This window comes from Stenella coeruleoalba, assembly GCF_951394435.1.
Source record: "Stenella coeruleoalba genome assembly, chromosome: 19".
NCBI classification, from domain to species: domain Eukaryota; kingdom Metazoa; phylum Chordata; class Mammalia; order Artiodactyla; family Delphinidae; genus Stenella; species Stenella coeruleoalba.
Window position 1 is genome coordinate 58,905,947 of NC_137165.1, and position 15,742 is coordinate 58,921,688.

General features: G+C 38.5%; 1 protein-coding gene across 7 annotated transcripts in view; it reads left to right on the top strand.

Moving 5' to 3' along the window:
• The window catches only part of ABCA5 (ATP binding cassette subfamily A member 5), a 266,045-nt gene extending 252,906 nt beyond the window's left edge, over positions 1 to 13,139 (top strand). For 6 of the 7 annotated variants that reach the window (XM_079906169.1, XM_079906172.1, XM_079906171.1 and 3 more), the window contains 11 exons: positions 5,579 to 5,705; positions 6,011 to 6,128; positions 6,230 to 6,321; positions 7,099 to 7,274; positions 7,651 to 7,726; positions 8,315 to 8,409; positions 9,133 to 9,252; positions 10,350 to 10,499; positions 10,876 to 10,955; positions 12,243 to 12,298; positions 12,818 to 13,139. In XM_079906169.1, coding sequence (XP_079762295.1) covers positions 5,579 to 5,705; positions 6,011 to 6,128; positions 6,230 to 6,321; positions 7,099 to 7,274; positions 7,651 to 7,726; positions 8,315 to 8,409; positions 9,133 to 9,252; positions 10,350 to 10,499; positions 10,876 to 10,955; positions 12,243 to 12,298; positions 12,818 to 12,925 — 1,198 coding nt within the window. In that variant the 3' untranslated portion in view covers positions 12,926 to 13,139. Of the gene's footprint in view, positions 1 to 5,578; positions 5,706 to 6,010; positions 6,133 to 6,229; positions 6,322 to 7,098; positions 7,275 to 7,650; positions 7,727 to 8,314; positions 8,410 to 9,132; positions 9,253 to 10,349; positions 10,500 to 10,875; positions 10,956 to 12,242; positions 12,299 to 12,817 lie in introns of those variants that run through there. The other variant, XM_079906175.1, reaches the window with a different exon arrangement.
• Positions 13,140 to 15,742: the final 2,603 nt, after the last annotated feature.

The following is a 15,742-nucleotide window of genomic DNA, read 5'->3' on the forward strand; positions in this document are numbered from 1 at the left end:
AACGTTCTGGAAGTTCATCCACGTTGTAGCATGTAGCAGTACCTCATTACCTTTTTGTTTGTTTTTGCTGAGTAATATTACATTGTAAGGATATACCACACTTGATCTATTCATCGGTTGGTTGGCATTTGAGCTGTTGCCACTTTTTGGCTACCGTGAGTCATGCTACGATGCACATTTGGGTGCAAGTATTTGTGTGGACGTATCTTTTCATTTCTCTGGGGAGGATACCTAGGAGTGGAGTTGATGGGTCATTGTGGTAGCTTTATGTTTAACCTCTTCAAGAACTGCCAGACTGTTTTCCACAGTGACTGCACCATTTTACTCCTAGGAACGGATGAGGGTTCTGTTTTCTTCACGTTGTTGCCCATACGTGTTATTGTCGTTTTGATGTTAGCTGTTCTCGTGGGTGCACATTAGTGTCTCATTGTGGTTTTTATTTGCACTTCCCTGATGATTCATGATGTGGAGTGTCTTTTCATGTGCTTATTGTTCATTTTTATATCTACTTCGGAGACATGTCAATCTGAATCCTTTGCCCATTTAAAAAATTGGGTTGTCTTTATATTATTGAATTTTGAGTTTTTTTAAATATATTCTGGTTACAATCTCTTATCAGATATATTTTAAAATATTTTCTCCAAGTCTGTGCATTTTTTTTCAAAGGATGTTTTAAATTTGTAGAAGAGTTATTTCTTGAAATATGGCCATTGGCACCAAATTGGTTCTGAATTTCTTTTTTATATTTCTCACGTATTTGTTTATTTGCTGAATATTCACATTCTGGAGAAAACTGGAAAGTATTGGAAAACGTATAGTGGTTATTCACTAGCCACTGGACCCGCCCCTCATCCATTGAGGCAGAGTGTCTGGCTCTCCTTCTGTGTCTTTGCCTTTATTCCTGCTCTCGTTTTGGGGGAGATTTCAGCATCCACACAGGTAACCCTTCCAACATCGTGACCCCTCAGTTTCTGATTTTCTCCAAGCCAGTGACTTTTGTCTCTGTTCCCCTTCACCCTCTGTTTGCATCAGAGCCATTGATGATGCTACACACTCATCCCGTAGAAACTCAGCTCTGTTTTAACGCTGTTTGGCAGCCCTATGCCTTTACCTACTCAGCAGCTTCCTATCTTTTTCTTTTTCTTTTTTTATTTACTTATTTACTTTTTGGCTGAGTTGGGTCTTCGTTGCTGTGTGTGGGTTTTCCCTAGTGTGGCGAGCAGGGGCTACTCTTTGTTGTGGTGCGCGGGCTTCTTATTGTGGTGGCTTCTCTTTGTTGCGGAGCACGGGCTCTAGGCACACGGGCTGCAGTAGTTGTGACTCGCGGGCTCTAGAGCACAGGCTCAGTAATTGTGGCACACGGGCTTAGTTGCTCCGCGGCATGTGGGATCTTCCCGGACCAAGGCTCGAACCCATGTTCCCTGCATTGGCAGGCGGATTCTTAACCACTGCGCCACCAGGGAAGTCCCCTCCTATGTTTTTCTTTTCCATAGTTCTCGCAGGCCTTCTTTGTATCCCTCAGATTCTCAGAGTCGCCTCAGCTCACCTCACTTCTTACTTCTCAGTGGGTGACCGTGCCATCTGTCTCAGGAAACAGAAGCACCGGATTATAAATTATAAAATGTGTACACACTTGTCCACATCTTTCGTCACTTTTGCTTTTTCCCAGCCCCAGAGGAAGGTGTCCCCCTTGTTATCCAAGTCTTCCTGTGTTCTGTCTGCTTAAGGATGTTGCTCAGTCAGCTCTCTCTTTCTGTGTCTTTCCCTTTTGGATCTTATTAGGGTATATTTCCCTTTGGGAGGGGGTCGCCTTCCTCCCATATAAAACAAAGTACTCATCAATCGCATTGAAACCTGAGTCCCTCTCTAGCTCTTATCCCCTCTCTTTCCTTTTTTTCTTTTTGATCATATGTATATTTTTTATTTTTTTAGCGTTTTTATTGGAGTATAATTGCTTTACAGTGGTGTGTTAGTTTCTGCTGTATAACAGCGTGAATCAGTTATACATATACATATATCCCCATATCTCTTCCCTCTTGTATCTCCCTCCCTCCCACCCTCCCTATCCCACCCTTCTAACTGGTCACAAAGCACTGAGCTGATCTCCCTGTGCTATGTGACTGCTTCCCACTAGCTATCTGTTTTACATTTGGTAGTGTGTATATGTCTGTGCCACTCTCTCACTTCGTCCCAGCTTACCCTTCCCCCTCCCTGTGTCCTCAAGTCCATTCTCTAGTAGGTCTGCGTCATTATTCCTGTCCTGCCCCTAGGTTCTTCATGACATTTCTTTTCTTTCTTTCTTAGATTCCATATATATGTGTTAACATACGATATTTGTTTTTCTCTTTCTGACTTACTTCACTCTGTATGACAGACTCTAGATCCATCCACCTCTCTACAAATAACTCAATTTCGTTTCTTTTTATGGCTGAGTAATATTCCATTGTATATACATGCCACATCTTCTTTATCCATTCATCTGTCGATGGACACTTATGTTGCTTCCATGTCCTGGCTATTGTAAATAGAGCTGCAATGAACATTGTGGTACATGACTCCCTTTGAATTATGGTTTTCTCAGGATATATGCCCAGTAGTGGGATTGCTCGGTCATATGGTAGTTCTATTTTTAGTTTTTTAAGGAACCTCCATACTGTTCTCCATAGTGGCTGTATCAATTTACATTCCCACCAACAGTGTATGAGAGTTCCCTTTTCTCCACACTCTCTCCAGCATTTGTTGTTTGCAGATTTTTTGATGATGGCCATTCTGACCGGTGTGAGATGATATCGCATTGTAGTTTTGATTTGCACATTTCTCTGATGATTAATGATGTTCAGCATTCTTTTATGTGTTTGTTGGCAATCTGTATATCTTTTTTGGAGAAATGTCTGTTTAGGTCTTCTGCCCATTTTTGGATTGGGTTGTTTGTTTTTTTGATATTGAGCTGCATGAGCTGCTTGTAAATTTTGGAGATTAATCCTTTGTCAGTTGCTTCATGGAAATAATTTCTCCCATTCTGAGGGCTGTCTTTTCGTCTTGTTTATGGTTTCCTTTGCTGTGCAAATGCTTTGAAGTTTCATTAGGTCCCATTTGTTTATTTCTGTTTTTATTTCCCTTTCTCTAGGAGGTGGGTCAAAAAGGATCTTGCTGTGATTTATGTCATGGAGTGTTCTGCCTATATTTTCCTCTAAGACTTTGATAGTGTCTGGCCTTACATTTAGGTCTTTAATCCATTTTGAGTTTATTTTTGTGTATGATGTTAGGGAGTGTTCTAATTTCATTCTTTTACATGTAGCTGTCCAGTTTTCCCAGCACCACTTATTGAAGAGGCTGTCTTTTCTCCATTGTATATGGGCAGAACACTCCAAACTCGTTCTACGAGGCCACCATCACCCTGATACCAAAACCAGACAAAGATGTCACAAAAAAAGAATACTACAGGCCAATATCACTGATGAACATAGAGGCAAAATCCTCAGCAAAATACTAGCAAACAGAATCTGACAGCACATTAAAAGGATCATACACCATGATCAAGTGGGGTTTATCCCAGGAATGCAAGGATTTTCAATATATGCAAATCAATCAATGTGATACACCGTATTAACAAATTGAAGGAGAAAAACCATATGATCATCTCAATAGATACAGAGAAAGCTTTTGACAAAATTCAACACCCATTTATGATAAAAAAAACCCTCCAGAAAGTAGGCATAGAGGGAACTTACCTCAACATGATAAAGGCCATATATGACAAACCCACAGCCAACATTGTCCTCAATGGTGAAAAACTGAAACCGTTTCCACTAAGATCAGGAACCAGACAAGGCTGCCCACTTTCACCACTATTATTCAACGTAGTTTTGGAAGTTTTAGCCACAGCAATCAGAGAAGAAAAAGAAATAAAAGGAATCCAAATCAGAAAAGAAGAAGTTAAGCTGTCACTCTTTGCAGATGACATGATACTATACATAGAGAATCCTAAAGACACTACCAGAAAACTACTAGAGCTAATCAATGAATTTGGTAAAGTAGCAGGATACAAAATTAATGCACAGAAGTCTCTTGCATTCCTATACACTAATGATGAAAAATCTGAAAATGAAATTAAGAAAACACTCCCGTTTACCACTGCAACAAAAAGAATAAAGTATCTAGGGCTTCCCTGGTGGCGCAGTGGTTGAGAGTCCACCTGCCGATGCAGGGGACACGGGTTCGTGCCCCGGTCTGGGAAGATCCCACATGCTGCAGAGCGGCTGGGCCTGTGAGCCATGGCCGCTGAGCCTGCGCGTCCGGAGCCTGTGCTCTGCAACGGGAGAGGCCACAACAGTGAGAGGCCCGCGTACCACAAAAAAAAAAAAAAAAAAAAGAATAAAGTACCTAGGAATAAACCTACCTAAGGAGACAAAAGACCTGTATGCAGAAAATTATAAGACACTGATGAAAGAAATTAAAGATGATACAGACAGATGGAGAGATATACCATGTTCTTGGATTGGAAGAATCAACATTGTGAAAATGACTATACTACCCAAAGCAATCTACAGATTCAGTGCAATCCCTATCAAACTACCACTGGCATCTTTCACAGAGCTAGAACAAAAAATTTCACAATTTGTATGGACACACAAAAGACCCCGAATAGCCAAAGCAATCTTGAGAAAGAAAAACAGAGCTGGAGGAGTCAGTCTCCCAGACTTCAGACTATACTACAAAGCTACAGTAATCAAGACAGTATGGTACTGGCACAAAAACAGAAATATAGATCAATGGAACAGGATAGAAAGCCCAGAGATAAACCCACGTACATATGGTCACCTTATCTTTGATAAAGGAGGCAAGAATATACAATGGAGAAAAGACAGTCTCTTTCCTTTTATAGCCAGAAAGCTTCCACCTCCGGTTTGTCACCTCCTTTCTCGTGTCCCATTCACTCCCTAACTCCTGCCATCTGGCTCCTGCCCTCACCTCTTGGCTGCTCCTGTTTGTGGTAAGGTAAACTAACGGCTCCTCTCTGTCTGGTAAAGTAGGCTCACCCTCTTTAACTGATCTACAGCCTTAAATGTGACTGACTTCTTCCCTTAAACTTTTCTCCTCTTTCTTTCTTTTTTTTTTTCCCATAATGTCAACTTCTATTTGCCTCTTTACCTCTCTTAATAGTACTTCAGAATTTCCTTTGGAAGCGCTCTTTCCTCTGCCCACCTTTATGGTGTTGCTGCGGATGCTGACTTCAGCCTCTCTGTCCACGCTGCCTGGGTCATCTCATGTACACCCAAGATGTAAATTCTTTGAGAGCAGGGTCTGTGTTGGGTTTTTTTAAATCTTTTTTATCTTTCTGTGAACTAGTGCTTGACACATACTGGTTATAAATAATTGTTGAATAAATGAATGAATTTAGATAATATCATCCAAATGATGTCAGTGAGTGAAAAATAGCTCTGTAATTTCTACCTTTAAGAGATAACTGATCTCCGACAACAGATCTCATGTTGCTATATTTTTTTCAGTCTTTTCTCTGTGTAGTGCTTCAATTTCTTACCATTTTAATTATTTGAAAATCTATTTATACTTTCAGGACCCTTACAACAAAGTCCAAAAGTAAGAAGTTTCCAGAACCACCAAACAATGAGGATGAAGATGAAGATGTCAGAGCTGAAAGGGTGAAGGTCAAAGAATTGCTGAGCTGCCAGCGCCACGAGGAGGTAACTCAGTCTCTCGTGCTGAGCCGCGTGCGGTGAGCAGTGAGCAGCCCCTCTGCACAGGGTTAGCCTCGAAAATTGTCCCCTTATATGAATCGATTGCCAGGAAGTTTGTCTTTGAAAAAATATGTTTGTCCACTTTCTTTTGAACAAGCCATTATTCCCGTCATAGATGGATAGTTATCTAGGCAGTATCCCTTATTAGCAAATATAGTTCTTATGACACGGCCATGAGCTGTGTACGGCCTGTCATTGAACGATGGATATCTGAGTTATAACTCTTTTGCAAATCCTATTTCCCTTATTAGAAGCCAGCCATTATGGTCAACAATTTGCATAAAGAATATGAAGACAAGAAAGATTTTCTTCCTACAAGAAAAATAAAGAAAGTGGCAAATAAATATGTCTCCTTCTGTGTGAAAAAAGGCTGGTATTTAATTATTTTTTCTTGAATAACTTTTCTGGAAGAGTAATTTTCATTCTTTAGTTTGATTTACATATGACAATTTTTCTTTTAATTCCTTTAGGAGAGATCTTGGGACTATTGGGTCCAAATGGTGCAGGCAAAAGTACGATTATTAATATTGTGGTTGGTGATATAGAACCAACTTCAGGCCAGGTATGGTATAATGGTGTGGGATATATTGAATATGATTTATATTTTTAATTAAAATAAATTTCTTAGTGACAAATGGGATTTTTATGCTCAAATTTCATGTTTTTAATATTAACTTTTTAGGATAGCTTAATCAAATTATGATCTTTTTGGTTATCTGTGAGAATAATGTACATAGTCAAATTTGCATGCACACATGCAGAACACACACATGTACAGTATTTCTGCTTTTATGCTGATTACAAGCATGGGTGATTTGTCCACTGACTTAATAGAAGCCCGTTGTATTAACTTCAGGAAATAGAGGAGCTAACCTTGACCTTGCTGTCAGCTAGCCTTCGATCACATTCTTTGCTGTCAGCTAGCCTTCGATCTCATTCTTTGCTGGAAAATGCCGGGCACACTTCACTCTTCTTTTACCTTAGGTTTTCCTTATGTTGGCTATTCCTTACCCCACAGAAAACCAGATGAGCAAATTCACATGTTCCCTTGGCTCAGAAAACGCCTTTCCGTGGGGCCCCCTGATCCTCCTGGTTAAAACGGGCCTTGCCTTCCCACCCAACCCTGCATCCCCGGCCACCTTTCCTAGCCATGTCACTCATCTCTGACGCAGCCATGTGTGTCGCTTCTTCATCAGAAAAGGGTGAGAATCTGACCTGCTGTGACCCTGACTTTAGGAAGTCAGGAGTTTGGAAGGAGTTTGAATTAACCCACTTGCCACTTCCTTTACGATGTAAGTTAAGCAAAAATAGTCATTACACTTGGTTTATATTTCTGCAGGTATTTCTAAGAGACTATTCTTCAGACCCAGCTGGAGATGATGATTCCGTACAGTGTATGGGCTACTGTCCTCAGATAAACCCACTGTGGCCGGAGATTACATTACAGGAACATTTTGAAATTTATGGAGCTGTGAAAGGAATGAGTGCCAGTGACATGAAAGAGGTCATAATTCGGTAAAATAATTGTCTTTAGAGCCCTTTTGTTACCTGGAGAAAGGTTCACATGCCACGGCTTTAAAATTTCATAACAGGCATTTCCGTGGATCATAATTTTCATAGAAGAAGGTCATTAATTTTTCATATATTCTTTACCAAATTATGACAGCCATGAAAATGAAAAGGAAACATTTTTATTTATAAATACAGAATGAATGTACCTATAAATGTCATGAAACCTATTTTAAAGTGAACCTTTTAATCAAGATATTAATTTATTTAAAGTGAGCTTCAACAGAGTAATTGTTCTAGGAAAAAAACAGTGTCCGTGATCACTTTATATTTGTATTTATGTGCATCATGGTACACTCATTTTGTATTGTGTATTTTGCAGAATAACAAATGCACTTGATCTAAAAGAACATCTCCAGAAAACGGTAAAGAAACTACCTGCAGGAATCAAGCGAAAGGTACTTTTATTAAACGACAAGCGTGTGTACAGTCTGGTGCCTGGTAGACTTTCTTTTTTCTTTTCTTTTCTTCTTTCACATTCTATTTTTTTTTAACATCTGGATTGGAGTATAATTGCTTTACATTGTTGTGTTAGTTGCGGCTGTATAACAAAGTGAATCAGCTATTCGTATATATATATCCCCATATCCCCTCCCTCTTGCGTCTCCCTCCCACCTTCCCTATCCCACCCCTCTAGGTGGTCACAAAGCACCGAGCTGATCTCCCTGTGCTATGCGGCTGCTTCCCACTAGCTCTCTATTTTACATTTGGTAGTGTATATATGTCCATGCCACTCTCTCACTTCGTCCCAGCTTACCCTTCCCCCTCCCCTTGTCCTCAAGTCCATTGTCTACGTCTGCATCTTTATTCCTGTCCTGCGCCTACGTTCTTCAGAACACTTTTTTTTTTTTTTGGATTCCATATATATGTGTTAGCATACGGTATTTGTTTTTCTTTCTGACTTACTTCACTCTGTATGACAGACTCTAGGTCCACCTGATAGAGTTTCTTATAGCCTCCCCGCGCTCCGTTTTCTTTCCGTCCAGCTGTGTTTTGCTCTGAGTATGCTGGGGAACCCTCCCGTTACTCTGCTAGACGAGCCATCCACAGGTATGGACCCTAAAGCCAAACAGCACATGTGGTAAGTATGACGTCAGGGACGCTTGAGACCCATTGTGCTGTGGCATCATCACGGGTGGTTTTGTGTTAGTCACATACATGTATCGATTAAAAATCCTGCACAAAAGGAGAAATCGTAATTAAAAATTTCTCGAGATGCCCTTAAACTTTTTAAACCTGATCATATTTTTCATCAGCTGTTAACAGTATATTATGTGTGCCAGGACAAAAATGAGAGTACTGTTGTCTGAATAGTTTTTTAAAGGCTTTTTTTCCTGTATAAAGTAACATATGTAAGTAAACATCTCATAACAGTATTGTCCTAAATGTCCATTGGAACTCTTTCTAGGCACTCATCATTGTTTGAGCAACTCTTTGAGCCTAGGTTTCCATGTCTATAAAATGTGAGGTTTGGTTCAGACGCATGTTAAGTTTTCTCTATGACTCTGTGGCTATTTTTGTTATAACGTGAAAAGCCATCGGTTTCTGTAATCGGTTGGTTAGCATACTTTTAACCCATAGAAACGCTTGAAATCGCGAACTTTCTTTCCATTTGACAAGCTTTCAAGAATAAGGTAAAATGAGTTGGTTTAGAAGAATCACAGTTGGGCAGAATATACTAATTATAGCAATGATATTTGATAAATTTAAATTAACCAAATAGTTGGATTTTTAAAACTCAGGTATTTTCATGAACTTTTCAGGTGCCGCCTTCCCTTCTTTTTGTTTTATTTATATTTTGTAGGAGAGCAATTAGAGCTGCGTTTAAGAACAAAACGCGGGCAGCTATCCTGGCCACTCATTGCATGGAGGAGGTGGAGGCTGTCTGTGACCGAGTGGCTATCCTGGTGTCTGGGCAGCTAAGGTGGCTGTTTGCCGCGGAGGGGGGAGGCGCGCAGGGCGGAGCACGCGTCTGGATTTGGAACGCCGTCATTTCAGAAACTTATAATAATACACATTAGCTTAAATGTTAAAAAATGCTCCCTTGTTTTATCAGCTTTCTGTAGAATCACTTGGAAGTATGTTACTTTCTTCCAAAACTTGGCCAGCCACTCTGCGTTTGGAATTGGCTTAATTATTCAACAACTGAGAGTGTTATTTTCAGGCATGATATTTGCTATTTTTAAAAATTGGTAGGCATTGTATGGGATTGTAACCCAGCGTATAAAATAAATATACGAGTTCATACTCATATAGGTAAGCGATGGAGTAAGTAAATAAATGTGGGAGTAGAGACACATCTCTTTACAGAAAGATGCCAGATTGTGTAGTATCTCCCAAGTATCGCCTGGACTTAAAGCCAGTCTGTATTCTAAAGTATGGGAAGGGGTGGATAGTAACTTTACAGCAGAGAAATGGGACAAATACCACCCTAAGCAGGCAGGGCCACGTGGTCATCACATGCCCCCTGGGACGTGATGAGAAAGTACTTCAGCTCTGTGTTCTTTGCTCCAAAAACCCACACCTCAGTCTAATCATGAGAAAAACATCAGACTACCCCAAATTGAGGGACATCCTACAAAAACAGTTCTCAAAACTGTCCAAGTCATGACCAAGACCAAGAAGGATAGAATAAGAAAGTGTCCCCGAGCAGTGGAGACTGAGGAGGTGTGGCCACACAGCACAGTGGGATCCTGGGTGGACTCTGGGGCAGAAGGAGGACATTAGTGGAGAAACCGGTGAAGTCCAAGTAAAGGCAGTAAACTCAGTAATAATATACCAGCGTTGGTTTCTCAATTTTGACAAATGTGTCACGGTAATACAAGATGACAGTATTAGGGAAACTGAAGTTGGGGGAGGGGTATATGAAAACTCTGTATTATCTCTTATATTTTCACCTTTTATAAAAATTGACAAGTATTCTAATGTGGGAATTTTATTTAAATCATTCTTAAGTGAGAAATTATCTTCAAAACTGTCAGGTTATCTTATATCTGTACTTCCTTTTAAAAATTACTACAGATGTATTGGGACAGTCCAACATCTAAAGAGTAAATTTGGAAAAGGATACTTTTTGGAAATCAAATTAAAGGACTGGATAGAAAACGTAGAAGTAGACCGTCTTCAAAGAGAAATTCAGCATATTTTCCCAAATGCAAGCCGTCAGGAAAGGTAAAGATTTAAAAAATTTAGTTACATTTCTTTGTACAGCAATAATCATAAAAATTGGTTATTGTATTAAGGATTAATGAAAAATATAGTATAACCAATATTGGACTAATGTAGTTTGATGAATGGAGTTTTATGAAGCTGACTCATTTTTAATGTTAGATCTTTCAACATGTAATAGTATTTAAAGTTTTTAAAGTTCTTATCCAGGAGTAATGAGAGAGTTATTTTATTGTGCATGGAAATATTTTAAGATTTCAAATAATTTTTGTCTAAATAAGTATCAAAATAAGTTATTGGAGTTTTATTTTGAACTTTCAAAGCTTCAGAATGCATAGTAGTTATTTTGAATTTACCTGTATTTTATCTTTGCTTTCAGTTTTTCTTCTATTTTGGCTTATAAAATTCCTAAGGAAGATGTTCAATCCCTTTCACAATCTTTTTCTAAGCTGGAAGAAGGTAAGTAATATTTGAAAAACATTGTGAGGTAGCTTTCGAATTATTAAAGAATTTTATTAAAAAGTTTAGAAGTTGGGACTCAAGTTTACTGTAGAAACTATGGTAAGTAAGAAGATGACCTTTTACTAATTTAATCTAAGCTGTAGGTAAATACTCACATGCTAGGGATTTTGTAGATTAACTGTATTGTAGCGTAAACCTTTCACTCTGGACATCACCGCAGTTTTTCACGTTGCATCTCTGAGAAAGTTCATCTTAATTAGCCCTCACCAGTTCAGTCCAGAAGTGGGAGCACTGAATTTCGTGAATCCTTACTTCGTATTAGACCAGAGAGGTAGCAATGGTAGCAAGACACCAGTGGCAGGCAGAGAAGGGAGAGGAAAATTCATAGTGCAAGAGGGTAGGCATTCCTAAATCTAAACTTTAAAGAAGTTTATTGGATCTTGGCATTTAAGAAATAAATGTTAGGTGGGATAAAGATACCTCACCAGCAGAGAGAGGCAGTCTCCTGGGTGGGGCACGTATTCATGTACAGGTTATTTTACGGCATTTGTAAACTACGAAACTTCCTGGTGCTTTCTTTTTAAAAGAAAAAAAAAAGTGTTACTTCATTAAATATACGTTTTTTGGTTTATTGGCTGCGCCTCGCGGCTTGTGGGATCTTAGTTCCCCGACCAGGGATTGAACCCGTGCCCTCCACAGTGAGAGCACAGAGTCCTAACCACTGGACCACCAGGGAAGTCCCTCCTACTGTTTTCTTTATGATTAAAGAGAACATTTGAAGTAATTAGGGAGAATTAAAGGAATGAATAGAAAACCAGAAATTTGATATTGGGCCAGAATGCAAACGGACCTAAAATAAGTACAGAAAAGCATGTGGACACATGACCCATGAGATCCAGAACCTAGTGTAAGAAGTCCAGAGTGGACTGGACTGGGACTGGGGGATGGGAGAGACAGAGCAGGAGCGGAAGACACGTGAAAACAGGAGGAATGAGGGAGAAGAGGAAAGGAGGGGCAAGAGGGGCTGCTTGGAAAAGGAGAGTAAGGCAAGTCCGTCCTGTGAAATATGTTGCACTTAGGGCCGCAGAGAATTGGGCGGCTGGGAGAGAAAGGAAGCAGATAGACGAAAGTGACCTGTGTTGGCAGCTTTAAATCGAAATGAGTTGATTATAGAGATTAAAACAACAACAACAACAAAACCAGATTGTTAGCCACTCAGTAGTTATTGCCATTTTATTACTTGAAAATATGAATAAGTGAAATATTATTTTTATATTTTAACAGCTAAATGTACTTTTGCCATTGAAGAATACAGCTTTTCTCAAGCGACATTGGAACAGGTACTATAAAGTTAAATTTTAAAAGTTCTTCTGTAGAAGAAAGTGTCCAGTATCTAATTGTTTAGGTATATATTGGACAGGGAAGGAGATTGTGAGCCAGAGACCAATCGCTATAGAATATTCCTAAACTTTGTAAATAACAACTTGAGCTTCTCCATCTGCTTATTTTGAATAGCTCAGTATTTTTTCTTCAGTTGGAAGAAAATGAGTCATGATGGGGGTATTTCATATTAGCACATCTGAAATTACATTGCTTAAATATTTATAAATATTTTTATGATGCTACTTTAATATATTAATCAAAAAATAAATAATCTATTAATCCTCTAAAGCAACATTCATCTTTTTGTGGGATTAGTGGAGATCATTCTGTTTAAATATATTACTGGCAGTATATCTCTTGATACTTGAACTGTTAATGTAATTAGGTATTGCCTTATGCTATTGCTGATTTAGTTAAAATTTTTGTAAGATAATTGCACAGCAGCATATTGTATTCATTAATTTATTTTCATTTAGGTTTTTATAGAACTCACTAAAGAACAAGAGGAAGAAGATAACACTTGTGGTACTTCGAACAGCACACTTTGGTGGGAAAGGACACAGGAAGACAGAGTAGTATTTTGAATTTGTGTTGCTCAGTCTGCTTACTGCATTTGTTTCTTTTTCACTTTATTTTAACTTTGGTTTAAACGTTTATTGCTTGAACGGTAATTGGAGAACCATGAAAGCACGTGGGATTTTCCTGACTTCGTTAATTGAAATGCTGTTGGTTGTGTGTTTTGCTTTTCTTCAAATAAAACTTGTGTATAATGCATTGAAACTGCACGTTTGTATCCGAAGTATACTGCACTGTAGTCTGTATGTGAAGTTGAACATGTACTTTTTCACTTTTCAGAAGCAGTGCTTGTGATTTTATGATTTGAAGAAATAGTGATAGAATCATCTTATTTTGAACAGTTATCTTTTAAGTTTATACCATCTTGTTACATAAGTATGTAATACCCCAATCTAAATAAAAAACAAATACATAAATAACACATAGAACAGAGACATAAAGCAAAAGTTTGCTTCTCCTTTTTAATTTCTAAAAGAAACTGAATGGAAGTTGGCGTCCTAAAAGCCTGAACACTGGACAGTCTCAGTGCACATAGAGGTCTGCAGGAAGTGACATTCACTGGGTGGCATCATCAGCCAGAATAACTGGAAGGAGACCTCGTTCTGTTAGTGATTTTAGACACAAGTAACTCAGGTACGGTGCTCTCGTCACAGTTCTTTTGCTTACGGTAAAATTCAGAGGTGTTTCCATTATTGTGGAAGACTATGTGTAGAATCTTACTATGTAATAGTCTGATTCTTTGACTGCTTGTGGCCAGAATGACAGACATCTATAAAGCTACAGGAATTAAGCCATACCTCCACCCCTCGTGGAAGATAGAAATTTTTTTGTCATCTTCCTTCCAAAGGACACATTTTCTTTTATTCTAGAAATAAACTGTATTATTTGAATATCTCTCTCCTTTATAGAGTTTTAACTATCACCGTGTAGATTTATTTAGTAACTCATCTCATATTCACTTTGGAACGTGGTGGAATGTAAATAAGCTTTTGGGCCTTAAAGTAAGGATAAGTAAACTATACATAATTCTCTTTAATAAGAAGCCAGAATTTCACTCTCTGACAGAGTTGAAGTAAGATTATGGTTAAGACAGTCTTAGAAATATTTCCTTGTAGAGCCCACGTGTGGACTATAGATATAATATAAATCCTACTAGTGGACATTATATTTCAACCAGATGAGTGAAAGTTATTAACCTTGTGAAAACAAATGTATTAGGGGTGAAGGGTCTGAAAGCACAGCAGCCACAGCAGAAGGATTTGGTACTGAGCTCCTGTAAAGATCCAAACCCTTTAGTGAAGCTATTAACTAACGTAGGTGGAACTCAAGTTTTTGCCGTCCCGTGTAATAAGACAGCTGTGCTTTTAGGCTCTAGCAGCTGATGTACAATAGTGTACCTTTCTCAGCCTCGGTACAAGGTACATGACTGGTACCCTCCTCTGTTGCTTTGGCCACATTGCTAACAGTGCAGGTACGTTACGTGCCGTCTCAGAGGTCTGTCTTCTAACTAATCTAAATGAGCTGTTTTACACAGCCTCTGGTCGGATTCCACAGCCTGCAGCGAAGTTACCTCTCCTCGTAGGATTCAGTGGCCTAGTGCGTTTAATCTTTTATTATCAGGGCACTTGCCTCAGGATACCTACCTTTTGGTTCTTCACCTGAGAATCTCGCTTTTCCATCTTTAGTAAAAGTTGTAACTTTTACACTACAGTACTACACGATGAAGACAAGTAGGAAACCTTGGAAAGAAAATCTTTACCTTTGTAGATAAATTAGTAAATAGCACATTGTATTTTCTAAGCAAGTCATTGCTAACCAGTGCCGTAAAGAGATATCTTTTAGTGTCTGATATTCATGTAAATACCCAGGGTTTCTTTTTTTTGGGGGGGGGGGTGTTTTTGTAGCTCTGCTGACCAATCATAATCACGTTTCCTATCTATTTAGTTCATTCAGTTACTTCACTATTATTGTGCTCTTGTAAGCATTTTTTTAAAAAGACTTTTTTTTAAAGTTTTTACATACTTAGAGTGAATATATTTTGGTCATGAATTAAATTATTTTAATTTAATTAAAATTAAAATGTAGGAGTGTTCTGTTCCCATTTTTTCACAGTAAGAGAATTTTTTCTATTCAGAAGTATAATTTAACTACTACTTAGGAAAACAAGGGTAAGTGGGGTGGGAAGAAAAGGACACAGCAGGTCAAATATGAAATTTATCTTTATTGACAGTGTACAGTTCAAAATGTCTTAAATTATAATCTCAAAACGTTTTTTCTGTACCAGTACAAATAAATATAAATACATATATTAGGAAAAATTAGAAAAAGCTACATCACCTGCCTTATATTTTCCACCCACGATCAAATCTTAAAAGTGAACACCCGGACTTCACAGAGCGACTGTGGTTCGTGACTAATAATGCAAACATCTGTCTGCAGCGTCAGGAATGAGGCCTGAAAAACACAATGATGAGCGTCCTTTACATTTCTCTTTGTGAGCTCTTAATCTTTCTTCCAGTTTGTTCTCAGTAAAAGGCCGTGGGTTTTCTTTAAAGCCTTTTTTTCCTTTAAATTGGCCCAAACTATCTAAAACCAATATTTTTATCATTAAAATGTTTTTAGAGTAATTTTATTCAACAGACATCTTAGTGATCAAGTTTCAAGCAATGGGTTCTTTGGATATAACAATAACTATCCCCTTTGGCCATGTAAGATCTTACAGTCTAGTAGAAAGAGGTTAGATACTTTGTACTTATATAATATGACAGATGCTTTGCTAGTGGTAGTAACGCTATTTTATTGGGGCACAATTCTGTTTAGGGTAA